Source organism: Phyllostomus hastatus, unplaced genomic scaffold (assembly GCF_019186645.2).
Source record: "Phyllostomus hastatus isolate PE091 unplaced genomic scaffold, TTU_PhHast_1.1 phas_contig_495, whole genome shotgun sequence".
In the NCBI taxonomy this organism is placed as follows: domain Eukaryota; kingdom Metazoa; phylum Chordata; class Mammalia; order Chiroptera; family Phyllostomidae; genus Phyllostomus; species Phyllostomus hastatus.
This window is the reverse complement of record NW_025333895.1, coordinates 4,441,504-4,455,651: the sequence shown is the minus strand read 5'-3', so window position 1 is coordinate 4,455,651 and position 14,148 is coordinate 4,441,504. Positions and strand designations below refer to the sequence as shown.

The 14,148-nt window shown below is 62.5% G+C and overlaps 1 protein-coding gene across 23 annotated transcripts in view; it reads right to left on the bottom strand.

Annotated features, from left to right (window-relative positions):
* Positions 1-123: 123 nt before the first annotated feature.
* Positions 124-14,148, bottom strand: part of DNM1 (dynamin 1) — a 43,325-nt gene continuing 29,300 nt past the window's right edge. For 2 of the 23 annotated variants that reach the window (XM_045846133.1, XM_045846132.1), the window contains exons 15-23: positions 12,937-13,050; positions 9,121-9,230; positions 8,197-8,308; positions 7,742-7,753; positions 7,186-7,356; positions 5,628-5,869; positions 5,052-5,267; positions 2,876-2,912; positions 124-1,950 (exon numbers count right to left, since the gene is read on the bottom strand). In XM_045846133.1, coding sequence (XP_045702089.1) covers positions 2,891-2,912; positions 5,052-5,267; positions 5,628-5,869; positions 7,186-7,356; positions 7,742-7,753; positions 8,197-8,308; positions 9,121-9,230; positions 12,937-13,050 — 999 coding nt within the window. In that variant the 3' untranslated portion in view covers positions 124-1,950; positions 2,876-2,890. Of the gene's footprint in view, positions 1,951-2,875; positions 2,913-5,051; positions 5,271-5,627; positions 5,870-7,185; positions 7,357-7,741; positions 7,754-8,196; positions 8,309-9,120; positions 9,231-12,936; positions 13,051-14,148 lie in introns of all 23 variants that reach the window. The other 21 variants (XM_045846119.1, XM_045846117.1, XM_045846121.1 and 18 more) reach the window with 18 other exon arrangements.

Here is a 14,148-nt window from a genome sequence, read left to right as displayed (position 1 = left end):
GCTCCTGTCCCCGGTCCCTGGTCCCCGAGCCCTGTGCTGTGGGCACTGAGCAGGAGGTGGGTCCTGCCAGCAGAGGGCAGGCCTCTGCACTGTGTGCAACCCCAGAGTGTCTGAGCGCACTGGGTGGGGCTGTTAGAGGTCTGGGTCTGTCTCCTGCTGGCTGCTTGGGAAAGCCTGGGGAACCCCAAGGGGCTGGCTGTGGGGCTTTAAGGGTCAGTCCTGCCCTAGTGGTTGACAGACTCAGAAGCCTGATTTAATCCTGGGCGGGAAAGCAGGGTGCCACCACGCAGGAGAGCGGGCTTCCAGGCCAGGTGGTTTCCATTCCATGACCCTGCCCTCTGGTGGCCTGTTTGTTCTGTCCACGCCACCGGCCCACACCCCACATCCACCCTGCAGGCTGAGATGGTGCCCCTGCCCCCTAGTGGTCGGAGCAGGAGTCGCAGGATGAACTGCGAATCTCCAGGTGCTTTCCCAGGAGGCCTTGGAAAGGATGGGACCTCGTTCCACCATTCCTTGCCGGGCCCTAGCAATGGCTGGGCCCTTCACGCACCTGCGCACCCCAGTGTTTGAACCTTCACCTCCCCCTGAGTGGCACAGAGAACACCAGCCAGCAGAGCACACAGTTCCCCATCGTCCAGAAATGGGTTTTATTCTCAGCCAAGAGACAGCAAGACTGGTAGCGGTCAGAGAACCACGCAGCTGCCGGGACAGCGCCCCCGCACACAAGGGGGGAAAGATGGGTTGGGGGGCAGAAAGGGGGTGGCTGTCCACAGGCCGGCATGACAGGGAAGCTCATCGGAGGTGGCACGCTTTGGAGGAGGATGGTAGGGTGACAGTGTTTCCTTGCAGTTGGGCCACAAGACTCCTCAAAGACAAGCACGGTAATTCCCAGCACAAGGGGTGAGGCTGTGGCAGCCATATATATTCGTGTGTGTGCGTGTGCGCGTGTGTGCATGTATATATATATGTATATATATATATAAGTATTTATAGATATTTATAGAACAGGGCAGGAGAAATACCACAGAGGGGCACAAGTTTCACCAACGTCACGCTGGGTGTGTCAGCTCACCACTACAATAGACTAAGTCACGGATGAAGGGGGGCGGCTTTGGGAGCCACTGTCAGGTCACAGAGCAGCCGTCCAGGCAGGCTTGGAGAGGGAAGTCTCCGAGGAAGAGAAGGGATCTGGTTAGAGGTCGAAGGGGGGCCTGGGGCTCTCAGGACGGGACGGACTTGCCTGACCCGATCGGCTGGCAGTTGGAGAGGAAGCAGAGAGAGAACAGGAGAGAGGAGGGAGAGACCTGGTAAGGCAAGGGCGGCTGAGCCCGGCGGGGGCACGGGGCGGAGCGCAGGGGAAGACGATGCAGGCGAAGGTGTGGGCAAGGGTTCCGGAAGAGAGGAGAGAAAGAAGGCGAAGGTGGGAGGGAGGAGCTGGAAGTGGGCAGGGGCCAGAGCTTCACGGAGGTCTGGGGCGCAGGGTCTGGGGCGCAGTGTCTGGGCTGGAGGCCCAGGCGGAACCTCCCCCTGCCACACACGCTGGTCTCTCACACACCACCAGGCAGTGCACCCACAGCTCCAGACACACGATCAGCCCCCTCTGGCTCCCCCTTTTCTATGGCCCCCTATCTTTCAGCCCACTGGCCCAGTCCGCTGCTAGCCTCGGGGAGTATGGGGCTGTGAGCCCCAAGCAAGGGCCACCAGGCCTGCTGGAGAAGACAGGAGAAAGAACACTGTTTGGACCAGGAGGGCGGAGCTAAAGGATGGCTGGAGGGAGCCTTGGAGGCCCCTCCGTGTGGGCAGGAGGCCCAGGAGTCCTCTGAAGGGACCCCGGGGAGGCAGGGAGGACAGGCAGCTGGATGCCAGTGGCCACCGGCTTATAAGTCTAAGAGGGGAGCCTCAGCTGGCCGGGGGACCGCAGGTCGCGTAGGTGAGGCAGGGCCCTTCCTGCTGGGGAAAAGCAGAAGAACGAGAGTCAGCGGCAGGGGTAGAGCGGCAGGTGGGTTCACCGGGCGAGCTCTGTGGCCTGGCTGGGATGCAACTCAGAGAAGCTGACTTGCCCAGGTCAGCGGACACTGTCATCCCCTTGGCTGAAACGTGCAGGCCACCTCCAGGAGCAACAGGCCCAGGTCTATGAGCCCAGAGGCTGGCTGTGGTGCTTCACCTGGGGCTGAGCACGCTGCCTCCGTGATGCACTAGCAGGTGTGACGACGCCAAGGAGATCGGGGAAGGGGCTGTGGGACCCTGCCTCGCCTATGAGGTGCGTTCTGGGCTGCTGGTGTGGCTGGGACCCTCAGGCTTCCAGAAATCATCAAACAACAAGACTTTGCCTCAGATCGCTGCTCAGCAGAGGTGGGACTCTGCCCTCCTCTGCCCTACGGTGGATTCGGTTCCCAGAGCTCCAAACCTGCACGCTGCCTGCCCCGCCCCAGCAGCGTGGCTCGGACTGAGGAGTGAGTATGGCACTCCCAGGGCGAAGCACCCCCAAGGCCTCTGGCTGCCTGAGTCCAGTGCCGTACAACCCCCTCCGAGCTCCCTGTCCCTACACCATAAGCCACGGGCTCTCTGCCCTCCGACGGCTCCGCAGGGCACCCGTGTCTACCAGCGCGGGTGCGGAGCCTGTCCCAAGAGCTCCCCAGGCTCAGCCATGGAGACCTTGAGCAATGGCACTGAGTCCCGAGGCTCGCTGAGAAGGGAGGTGACAGAGCCAGCTGGCAGCAAGGACAGAAAGAGGAAAGAATAAGTCTGGAGCTATAGAAGGGGGTGGGAGGAGAGCCTGGCTCTGAGGTCCTAGGTGCGCCCCCCACAGTGTGGAGCTGGTGCGGCAGGGGGCAGACACACCTTTCATGCAGCAGGCGGAGAGGCAAGTACCTACCGTGGCTGACGCTCCTCAGGGGTCACTGATAGTGATTCTGAAAGACAGCACGAAATCAACATGGCAGTTCACACGCACGGACAGGGCAGGCCTGGGGGCGGGGGGGCGGGGACACGCGCACACACACACGCACACGTCCGGGCGTGCACACACATGCTGTGAGGGCCCATGGCCCCGCATGCTCACGCTGACACACATGCCCACAAACAACACACGTACGCCTCTCCCGCCTCCCACTGCCCAGCACCCCCGCTGGCTGGCACGTGCAGCACGGACCTGGGGCATGCAGCCACTAGGCACACTGAAGCACACGCGTGGCCTGAGTCACAACACAGAAGCTTGCCCGCATACAGGAGGCATTTGCACCAGCTCCCTGCACACTCATGCCTGGCGTGCTCAGAGGGCCACCTGCAAATCTCCGTAAGAAACAGGTTTTGCTTTCTTAGGGTCTGGCTATCATGTCTCTGCCCAAGAGCCTTCCATGGCTCCCTACCACCCCTGTCGTTGAGTCCCAGTAAGTCCAACTTTTCTGTGGACTCGGAGGGTTCCCCCACCTGGGCCACGGCACCTAGGGCAACCCCTGCTTATTCTTCCTCATTCTGCCCGCACCCTGCTCCAGCCAGCGGCTCTCCTTACGGCCTCCCACGCCGAACCTCGCCCACGCTGCCGCTCCCAGCCCCGACGCCTCACAGCGCCTCACCACCTGAGCCTCATCTCAGCCGGCACCCAGCCTCACGGAAGGCGGGCTGCCCCCAGCCCGCTCTCTACCCCCAGGTGGGGCCGCGACTGGCCACGTGTTTCCTGGGTGTCGGCAAAACTGGAGCGAGAGCAGGTTCCAGATCTTGACGTTCCCACATGTCAGACCTCAGCGCAGATTGGGGCGTGTCAGAAACCCTTAAGAATCTGCACTCCCGCTGGAAGTTAGCCAAGGGCCCCCAGAGCCACATCTGCAGTGAACTCGGCACTCCTCTAGCCACGGACTCCCTTGACCCCCCACCAACCCTGGGGGAGAGGCGGAATGTTAATCACCATTCGGCAGACGGGAAACTGAGGCCCCGGGAGGGGAAGGGACTTGCCTACAAGGCAGGGTGACCCCGACGCTCTGAACCCCGGTCCGGGGCTCTTGATCAACACCGTGCTGCCTGCCTTACCCCCTCTGCTTTGGCCGGCAGATCGCCAGACGGCAAGCCCCGTCTCTGCTTCCTTTTGGGCCATGAGGGCTAGACCCGCGGCCCTACCCTGCAGCCACCGGGAAACATGGGTAGATGCTGCTGGTCTGATGTGTCCTTCCTCAGGGCGTATGTCCAGTACGCACAGGGCAGGCTGTTGGGTGTCAGAGGGAGCTTCCTTAAAAGAGGGCCATGGATCAAGAAGGCAAAGCCAAGGGATGAAGTAGAGTCCTTTTCCCTGGAAAGCTCTGGGACAGGGGCAGCCTTCACCCCGTCCTGCCCCACACCCGCCATGCTGGCCCAGGACAGGTAGGGCCAGAGACGGGGGAAAGGAAGAAAGCCACCAGATTGCCCCATGCCTCCCTCCCAGACCCTGGCACAGCTGCTCCACGTCCTACCCCTCGCCTGGGTGCCATTCGTACACTCTCACACCTGTGTGCACGCCCACACACACATCACACACCCTGCTGGTCACAGTCACCGCCTGGCCTCTGTCCTGTGGGTCAGAGGCGGGACACTCTCCTGGGACAGCTCAGAAGAGCGGGACCTGGGAAGGTGGGGCATCAGGGTAGCCCTGAGCCTAAGTGAGCAACATCTACACGTCCAAAGAGAATCTGGGTTCAGATCCTCTGACCCGAGGGAGGCTGACCTAGGGACCGGGGGAGAGGAGAGGACACGTGGAGAAGGGGAAGGAGGAGGAATGCGAGGTGTGGGGAGAGTGAAAGAGGACAGAAGCGCCATGCAAGTGCTTGAAAGAGAGGGACAGGTGGGATGAGCCCCACGGCCCCCCCCCCCCCAGAAACGACAACCTCCGGGACTCAGCGCTCCCTGGGGAGCAGGCTCCGCCAGCCCTCCGCCACACCTCCCGTGGTTCCGGCACCCACAGGTGCCTTGAATGAAGAGCGCCGGTTCTGGCTGCGAAGGCCGATGCTGCAGAATCCGGCCCCGTCTCCCTCCCGGCCACGCCCGCCCAGCGGTCTCTTCCGCCGCTTTCAGCATCTACTCACCTGGGGACCCCAGGCGGGGCACGGTTGGGGCGCGAGGGCACCTGGGGGGGAGGGCCGAAGGGGTCAGGGGAAGCCCCCGGCCTGGAGGGCACGGGGGGCGCCGCCCCCAGGGCGGACCCAGCAGGCGGAGGCCCAGGAGCAGGGCCCCGCGACCCGGGCCGGGCTGGGGGCACGGCGGGGGCTCGGCGCTGCGGCGTTGGGCTGGACGTGGGTGACCTGCTGGCGAAAGGGAGCGAAGGACAGGGCGAGGAGAGAGATGAGCGGCTCCGCCCCACTCCAAAGCCCCCGCCCATCCAAGCGCAGGCCACACCCATGAGCGCAAAGCCCCGCCCCAGGTGATCGCGGGAGCTTAGGCCACGCCCCAGGTGGCTCCAATTTTCCAGCTCCACCAAGCTCCGCAGCCAGCGCTCCATGGCAAGCCCCGCCCAGCAACAAGCCCCGCCCTCTCTAAGATCCGCCCCTCGCTCCAAGTGGGAGCTGCCCCGGTGACGCGGGCGCGCCACTGCCCGGTCCCGGCCCTCCTCCCACGGGCCCCGGACTGGGGGGCTTTGGGGCCATGGGGGCCGGCCCTGGTACCTGCGTCCAGCCGGTACACTCTGCACCTGCAGCCAGGAGTCGTCCACGGGAGGGGGCATGGGCGTGCTGACAGTGGTCGTGTTGATGTCGCCGATGATGCTGAGAGCCTCCTTCAGCGCGTGGTACATGCGCAGCATCTCATCCCGCCGCTGCGCTTGCTCGGCCGACTCCTCCATCAGTGTGTTCTGATCCCCGCACGAGTACAGGTTGGCCAGCAGCTCCGAGAAGATGAATTCCTTGGTCTGCGTGCCAGCAGGTGAAGAGAGGAGAGGGCTGGGACCTGACGCCTGTCTGCCTGTTCCACCCCCAGGGCTCCGCTGGGCCCCTGAGCTGGACTGGAAGCTTCGGGGGAGGGAGGGGTTTGCCTAAACTCGGAGATCTCCCCTGCCCCAGCCCCAACCCCTGCCCCTTGCTCTTTTCTCGGGTGGTCCGGAGAGGAAAAGTGACCTGTTCAAGGTCACAGCTCTGAGAGTAGCTCAGGGACTACAGCACATCTAGGACACTCCCTTCCTCAGCTTTTTTCAGCCTCAGTTTCCTCATCTGTAAGATGTGTTAGTTAAACCCTTTCCAAGGACCTGCACGCTCCGCTGGGCCAAAATAACGAAGACAGTTCAAAATTTTCTGAGCCCTGGGGTAAAGGGTTGTGACTGTGTGTCTGGGTTGGGGGAGATGTGAGTCTCGGTGTATAGGGAAGGGGTGGGTTACCTGGGGTTACCGGGCCTGGGTTCTGGGACATTCATGGGGAGATGCTGAAGTTTTGGGTTTTTTTTGTTTGTTTAATGCCATAGGCCTAGCTTACATCGTATTCAGTATTCAAATGCATGTTGAGCACCTCCTACGTGCCTGGCAGTGTGTTGCTATGCACTTTGTATTCATTCATTCCTCAAGTCTATTATTACCCATATTTTCCATATGAGGAAACAGGCTCAGAGAGGGTAGTTTGCTTGCTTAAAGTCACACAGGGTATCTGAGGCAAAGCCAGGATTTGCACAGTGTTAGTGGTTCTGTGGGGTGTGCATGTCAAAACGTGATTTGGGAGCCCTGGCTGGTATAGCTCAGTGGACTGAGCGCGGGCTGCGAACCAAAGTGTCACAGGTTCGATTCCCAGTCAGGGTACATGCCTGGGTTGCAGGCCATGACCCCCAGCAACCGCACATTGATGTTTCTCTCTCTCTCTTTCTCCCCCCCTTCCCTCTCTAAAAATAAATAAGTAAAATCTAAAAAAAATAAATAAATCTCGTGTGATGGGTGGACTGAGTTTGTCACTGTTTAAAAAAAACACAACATGATGTGGGTGTTCTTGTACAACGCAGATTCCTAGCCCCTTCTGTAAAACTTCCCAGCATGTTTGAAACAATCTGAGCATGTGAATCTACAAAATAACATACGAAACCCACCTGATACGTGTTTCTACTAGACGGTTCTGGTGTGGACCCAGGCCTCCCTCCCTAGACCCGGTCCCACTGGCCTGCCCCATGCTCCCCCCGGCCAACCTGGCTGCCCACCTCCGCGGTCCCCCAAGCGCACCCGCCCACCCCGCCCGCAGGGGTGCACCCACGTTGTTGATCATCAGATGCATGATGGTCTTAGGCATAAGGTCCCGCACGGTCTTGTTGACGATGGCCATGTACGAGTCTACCAGGTTCCGGATGGTCTCCACCTGCCGCTCCAGCTGCGGGTCCATGGAGTGCATGAAGCTGTCCGAGCCGTTCTCCTCGGTCTCGCTGGCCTACCGTTGGGAACAGAGGGCATCAGGGCGGCCGGGCCCTTGATGCCGGGTTCCAGGCACCAGTCCCCCCCCTCCAAGGGTGCCTGGAACGCTGAGGCACCGAGAGAAGCAACTGGCCGCCAGCTGGACACATGCGCACCGGCTCCCCGATACACTCTGGGTCTCCGGGCTCTGCCCGTCCCAGGGCCTCACAGGACCCCAGGCCCTTGTTTAATCTTACTTCATCTCTGATTCTAGGGCCTAGAACTTGCCTGTTTCCCAGTCGATAAATTAGGAAAGGACATGACATCTCTAAGGTCCCCTCTTGATTCTAAGGATCTGGCCAGAGGTGGTGCCAGGCTGAAGATGCATGGGAGAGTGCGTGGGGGGGGGGTGCCGCACTCACCTTCTCCTTGTCCTGGGAGGCCCATGCCAAGGTCATAGAGGTCACCACACCAGCATTGCCACCGCGGCCAGCACCAGCAGGCAGAGCCAAAGCAGATACACAGAGGAAAAGGGGGGAATTGAGTGAACCCGGGACACTGTACCCCAACTCAGGCAGCTCTAGACACCGCCACGGTGGAAGAGGAGTACAAAGAGGAGACAGTCACAAAAAAACCACCCTCATAGGACAGGGATGCAGGAAACGCCATCTGTGGCAGAGAGTGGACACAAAACCGCTATTGGAGGGGGAGGAAGGCTCCACTCGGATCCCGCCCCAGCACAGGGAGGGGGAGGAGGTCGGTTACTTTTTGCTCAGCGAGGGCTCTGAAACATGGCATTATGTGGTGTCACTGAGGAGGGGACCCCAGACCCCTATTCTAAGCAGCTGGCCCCTCCCCTCCCCGGCCTGCCGCTCACCCCCACACGCTCGGGGTACACTCCAGCCCTCAGGAAAGAGGCCTTCCAGCTGTCCACCTCCTCCTGTGTCTCGCAGGCCAGTTCCAGCTGCCGATAATCCTTGTAGACATTCCTGCAGGACGGGGCAGGTGGTGAGGGGAGACGGGGCGAAGCCCGTTGACCTTGGTGGTTAAGGGCATGCAGGGACTGGGGTCATCACGCCTGGGGTCCTGCACTGACTTTCTCGTTTCCCAGCTGGGTGACCCCGGGCAACTCCCTTCCTCTCTCCAGGCCTCAGTTTCCTCATCTGGAAGATAGCTTAGCAATAATAATTCCTGCCTCCTAGGGTCCTTGTGGAGATTCAGTGGAATGAGCAATACGATGCTCAGTGAGAAAGGGGATTGAGCCCTTGGACAAGGGCATCTGGGACAGGGCAGCCCCTAGGGTGGGACTGGCTCCCTCCCTGGCGCCCTGGGGACCCCTCCGATGGCAGTTATCCTGAACTCTCACCTCCGAGCAGGAGAAAGCCCACTAGAATCAGCCCTGGGTTGCGGGGGAGATGCCTGGTGCTGCCACTGGCCCCTGCACACTCACCAACACGAGAAGGGGACCGGGCCTGACTGGGGCTCATCCCCAGGCCTGGCAGACTGTCTCATGCAGAGCAGGCGCTAACCAAGTGACTGAAAAGATGGGGGTGGGGGTGGGGAGGAGACAGGAAGGAAGGAGAAGAGGGAGGGAGGGAGGGAGGGAGGGCGGGTGGGCCAGGAAGGTCTTGACAGTGATGCCCAGTGCACAGCAGGGGTTCCATGAGTATTTGCCAAATGGATGACCCTCGGTGGGGCTTGGGCAGGGCCCTGTCCTTTCTGAAACTGTGTACCCCATTTCTCCACCCCAGTGGGGGAGGCGGGGGGCCCCACAGCCCCGGCTCGAGGGGCGGGCAGGCACCTCTGCTCCGTGTTGAACAGGGCGAAGATGTGCTTGCTGGACATGAAGCCCTTCTCCACGTCTCGCAGCTTCAGGTTGTCCACGGACAGCATGTACTTCTTCTCTTTCTCCTGCGGGCAGGGCAGAGCCGTGGGTGAGGTCGGCGCTGTGTTCCGCGGCGCCCCGCTCCCTCAGGGCCTCTGCGCTGGGGGGCCTGGGGCCGTGGGTCCTCACAGTGGCCCCGGGCGCAGGTGGGGGACCTGCTGGGCACCTCTGCATGCCCGCCGGGGCCCTAGGGCCGAGGGTGGCAAGGCTGAGAGGGTGGCTCCCACATCCTGCCCCAAGAAAGGCCTGGAGGCAAGCCAGCCCAGCCTCAGCCCAGGGACCCCCCCCACCCCCTCAACTCCCCGCCCTGGAGCCTCTCTCGCCCCCTGGCCTGGCTGCTGGGCCTGCTTTGGATAAGCCTCTGACTTCATTTCCTGAGTAGAGACAGGAAGGGGGGCCACCAGCCCCTCGCTTCAAAGGGCTGGCTCAGCCCACTCCCCACAGACGCCCATGTGTTAGCAATCAGCACATAGCACGGGCCTGGAGATGGTGAGTCTGCGTGCAGATGTGTGTGGCTGTGTGTGCGTGTGCGAACACACACAAGCCCAAACACATACCCTGTCACCATTGTGTGTGCGTGTCCATGAGTGTTCGTTGCACAGGTGTGTGAATGTGAACTCGGGTGTCTGAGGAGGCACCCAGCACAGCCGGGTGCCCACGTGAGCACATCTGTGTGCCCATGAGGATGCGTGCACACTTTTTGTGGACGTGTGTGGCAACTGTAAACGTCTCTGTGTTTGCGTGAACGTGCCTGAGGCACACGGGCTGCGGGTTCGCATGTTCACGTGCACACGGTTTTGTGTAATGGGCTGGGCGCTCTGGGAGGAGCTCTGTGTGTCTGGGGATGGGCGTGTGGGTGCCAGGCCTGTGTGCACATGTGTGCAAGCCTGGTGCAGGCCCATTCGTCGGTAGGCTGCCGTGTCAAGGGGAGGGGCTCAGAGATCTCGGGAGGGTGGACCCCAGGATGGGGCTGTGGGAGCAGGAGAGAGGTTTCTGTTGTGTGTGACTCTCATGCCCACCCAGTGCCACGGGGCCCACGCTGGGGAGGGGGCAGGGGTGCTCTGTGTGGGTCTTGGGGACCCAGGACTTGGGCAGGAGCCTCACCCATGTCTCAGGTGGGGGGGCTGGGTGTAGGAGAACCCTGCTCCCTGTCCTGGCGTCATCCTGCCCACCTCCCTCTGCCCCCTGCACCCGCCTGGCCCGTCCAGTCGCATAAAGCCCTCTTTATGCCAGGCGAGTGGCCGGGTGGCCGGGAGCCCCAGAGGGCGGCTGGGGGAGGAGAGGAGGAAGTTGCACACGAGGCCAGGGAACATCTGGAAGCGTTCGAGGGAGGCCCTGCCGCCACCGCCCTGCGCGCTGGGGTTGGACACGAAGCAGGAGTGGCCTCCTTCCCCCACCCCTCCCTTCCCGCTGGCCGGCCCCCTCCCCAGGCCCCTCCCTCCCCGCACAGCTCCTGCTCGCCCCTGCCACGTCAAAGGAGGCAGAAGGGGAGCCGGGAGCAGAGAGGGGACCTGGGGCTGGCTGGGCTGGGGATGGGGGCCTCGGATCTCCAGGAGACGGGGCCGAAACTCCCGCCGGACAACGGACACTGCCGTCCGGACGGACCGGAGGACACGTCCACTCCGTCTACCCAGTGTTTAGACTATCTGTTCAGGACTCCCAAATTGTACAGTAGTCTGCACATTGGTTAGGCTGGCTGGGTTAGACCCTCGGCGCCGCTGGAGAGCTGGACCGACATCCGCCACCCCAGAGCTGGAGCCTGGAGCTGGGGCTGGGGGCAGGGGGCAGGGGGCAGGGGGGCACGGGGTGGGCTGGGAGGAGGTGCAGAGGGCTGGGGTGCTGCCCTGCTGGGACACGGGGTGGGGGTGCCGATGGGGGGGTGAGAGGAGATGGAGAAGATGGGGGTGGTTAATGAGGACCGGGGATGTGGGTGGCTGTCTGACCAGAGGGTCGCCCCAGTCCCAGAGACCGCAGGGCTGGCGGCTGGGGGAGCCCGGGGACGGATTACCCTCCCCCTCGGCCGGGGCCACCTCCATGTCCCCAGATGTGCTTGTGCAAAATTCCATCACATCCAACACACACACACACACCACCTCACCTCGACACGCGCACCCCACAACTCAGGCACACACGTCCCCAGACCCGCACTTCAAGTCACACATCCACGCCCCGAGCGCACACGCACATCGCGAGCGCACACACGAGTGAGCACCCCCATACCCCCCATCTTACACCCTAAACACATACATATTCAATCCACACATATCTCAAGTATTGCACACGCACACACACCTTCCTTCCTCAGCCGGCTTGCCCCCACACATACACACACCGACACACCGAGCATGGCACACACGTCCGGTCACACTGCAGGCACACACAGCCTGTCCCCAAGTGCACACGAGAGCCTCCTACACGGAACATACCCAGACGCTCGCATCCCGAACTCTCCCCTGCAAACACCCCCACACGGCAGCCGAGAGGCCCCACACCTCCCCGCCGCCCCGCGCTCGCGCCCACGCCCCACACACCCGCAGGGCCCAGGGCCGGCTTCCTTCCGCACAGCGCTCAGAAACGATCCCCCCGGGCACGAGGTGAGGGGCCCCCCTCGGATACGCTGCCCCCACCTGCGGTGCAGTCCGCCAGCCCCGGGTCACACTGCACATTATGGGGCCCACAGTGGGCACCCCCCAGCCCACGGTGAGGGGGGGTGTCTAGGGGGGTGTATCTGAGTGACAGGGCAGGAAGCGACACCCCACACCCGCCTGCCACGCCGCCTCACACCCCAGCCCTCGCAGGGGCCCCTGCACTCAGGGAGAGGCCAGGGTTGAGGTAATGAGGTCCAGATGGCCAGTGATGACAGGGGGCCCCGCCCAAGGTGGGGTGGGGGGCCTGCCCGGGGTGACTTGGAGGGGCAGAGATCGAGGAGGGGGTGCTGGGGAACCAAAGTCACCGGGCCGCACCTCGAGCCTCGCTCCCCCGTCGTGCTCTGAGAGCACCCTGTCCCCCAGGAGCACCCTCAGGAAGAAGAGGGTCCCTTCCCCCATACTGTGGCCAGCTGGAGTTCATTACCACAAGCCCCCCCCAGCCCTCCCTGCTCTCTCTCTGGTCACCTCTGGAATCCAGATGTAGAAGCCAAATAGACTCATTCTTAAAGGAGACCAGCAGCCAGGGAGGGAGGGAGGGAGCGGGGCAGGGCGGGGCGGGGGTCTGTGTGCCCCACTGGGCAGGGAGCGGTTTCGAGTGGCGCCTCTGTGGGACCCCGTCCCTCCTGGCCCCTCAGCCTGGGGACCCTCCAAACATCTCCCTCGGACGGTGGGGGGGGGCCCGGGGGACTGGGGTGCAGGGGTTAACAGGGTGTCTGGCAGCTGGACTCCGTGTGTCACCGGCCTGTGGGGGCCACAGAAGAGGCGGCACGCCCCGGAGCAGGAAAACAGGAAGGCCGCAGGGCCGGCGGGGTGGGGGCGCCCGGCCCCCTCTCCCCCCTTCTCCACGGTGCGCAGCCCCCAGCTCCCCAGTCCAGCCAAGCCGTCTTCTCAGCCCAGCCTGGATGAGCCCCCCGGACGGCCTGCCCCCAATCCTTGCAGCTCACCTCCACCCAAGGACCCCTGATGGTTTTTATTTTTTTTACACCCTGCTGGGTGGCCCAGTCCACACCAAGCCAGAGGTAGGGCCTGAGCCTGACCTGGGCCACCAGCCAAACCCCTCGATGACCAGTGGCCCTTTACTCACCTCGTCATCCTTGTACCAGGACAGGTTCTCGGCGGTCAGCACAAACCAGTACTCCTTGGAGCCTCCCTTCATAATGCCGATGTTGTTGATGGTCAGCCAGCCCTTCCGGATGACCTGGGGGGCGGGGGGCGGGCGGTCAGCGGGCAGAGACCGGGCTTCCCCGTGGAGGAGCGGGCAGGCAAAGAGAGGCACTGGGAAGCCCGCTCCTCTCCCTGCTCTCGGAGGCCTGGCTGGTCGGGGAGGGTGGGGGCCAGACCTGCCCTGTTTGAACCACAAGCGAACGGGTCGGGAGACAGAGGAAGGCAGAAATCAGCTCAGGACAAAGGGCCTTCTGACAGTCAGAGCCGTCTGAGTGGGGGACTGGTGGCCTTGGCAGGGGATGAGCTCCCCGCCACTAAAGGTATGCAAGGAGACCTTAGGTGGCCAACCGGACAGGACCACTCTGAGCGTCTTTGCAGCTTCAGATCTGATTTACTCTGAGTCTTGTCGCTGACCTCAGGGACTTTGCACACGCTGCTGTTGCCTCTGCCTGGAAAGCACTTGCCCTCCTGTTCGCCTGGCAGATTCCTACTCACCCTCTGGGTCTTGGCTCAGAAGTCACGTTCTCAGGCAGCCCCTCCCCGCCCCCCAGTAAAAATCAGGACCTCCATTATAATCTTGTATCACTCTCTGAAGTCTTCTGTGGCAATGACTAGTATTTTGAATTCATGTGTGTGTGTAGGCATCTGTTCACGTCAGTCCCTCTGGCTGAATTGCAAACTCCCTCGCTCGGCGCATCCCAGCACCTTGCAGAGCGCGCAGCAGGCAGGAGGGGACCAGTAAGCATACGAGGCGTGATATAACAGTGGGGTTCGAAGAATCTTTGGCACCAGGCCCTGGACACAGGGAGGGTGGCTAGGAGTCGGGGCAGGGGGAAACCTCAGAGTGACAGGAAAAGGTCCCTTTTCTCAGCAGGAAGAAGCTGTCCCCAGGACCGTCCTGAGCCACTGTCACAGACCAGGGCCTTCGGACTGTGCTCCCAGGGCAGAGCCCGGCCCAGACCTGGTGGTGGGCCGGATGCAGAGGAGAGGGGGTGCTGCGTCTTTGCCACCCCCTTGGCCCTGGCCTCCCTGGTCTCCTCTTCTGGGCGCCCAGAGAAGACCCAGGGAGCCTGGGGCTGGGCCTGCTTCTGAGACCCTCGAAACCCTCCTTAACCCTCTCTGGCTTCCCCAG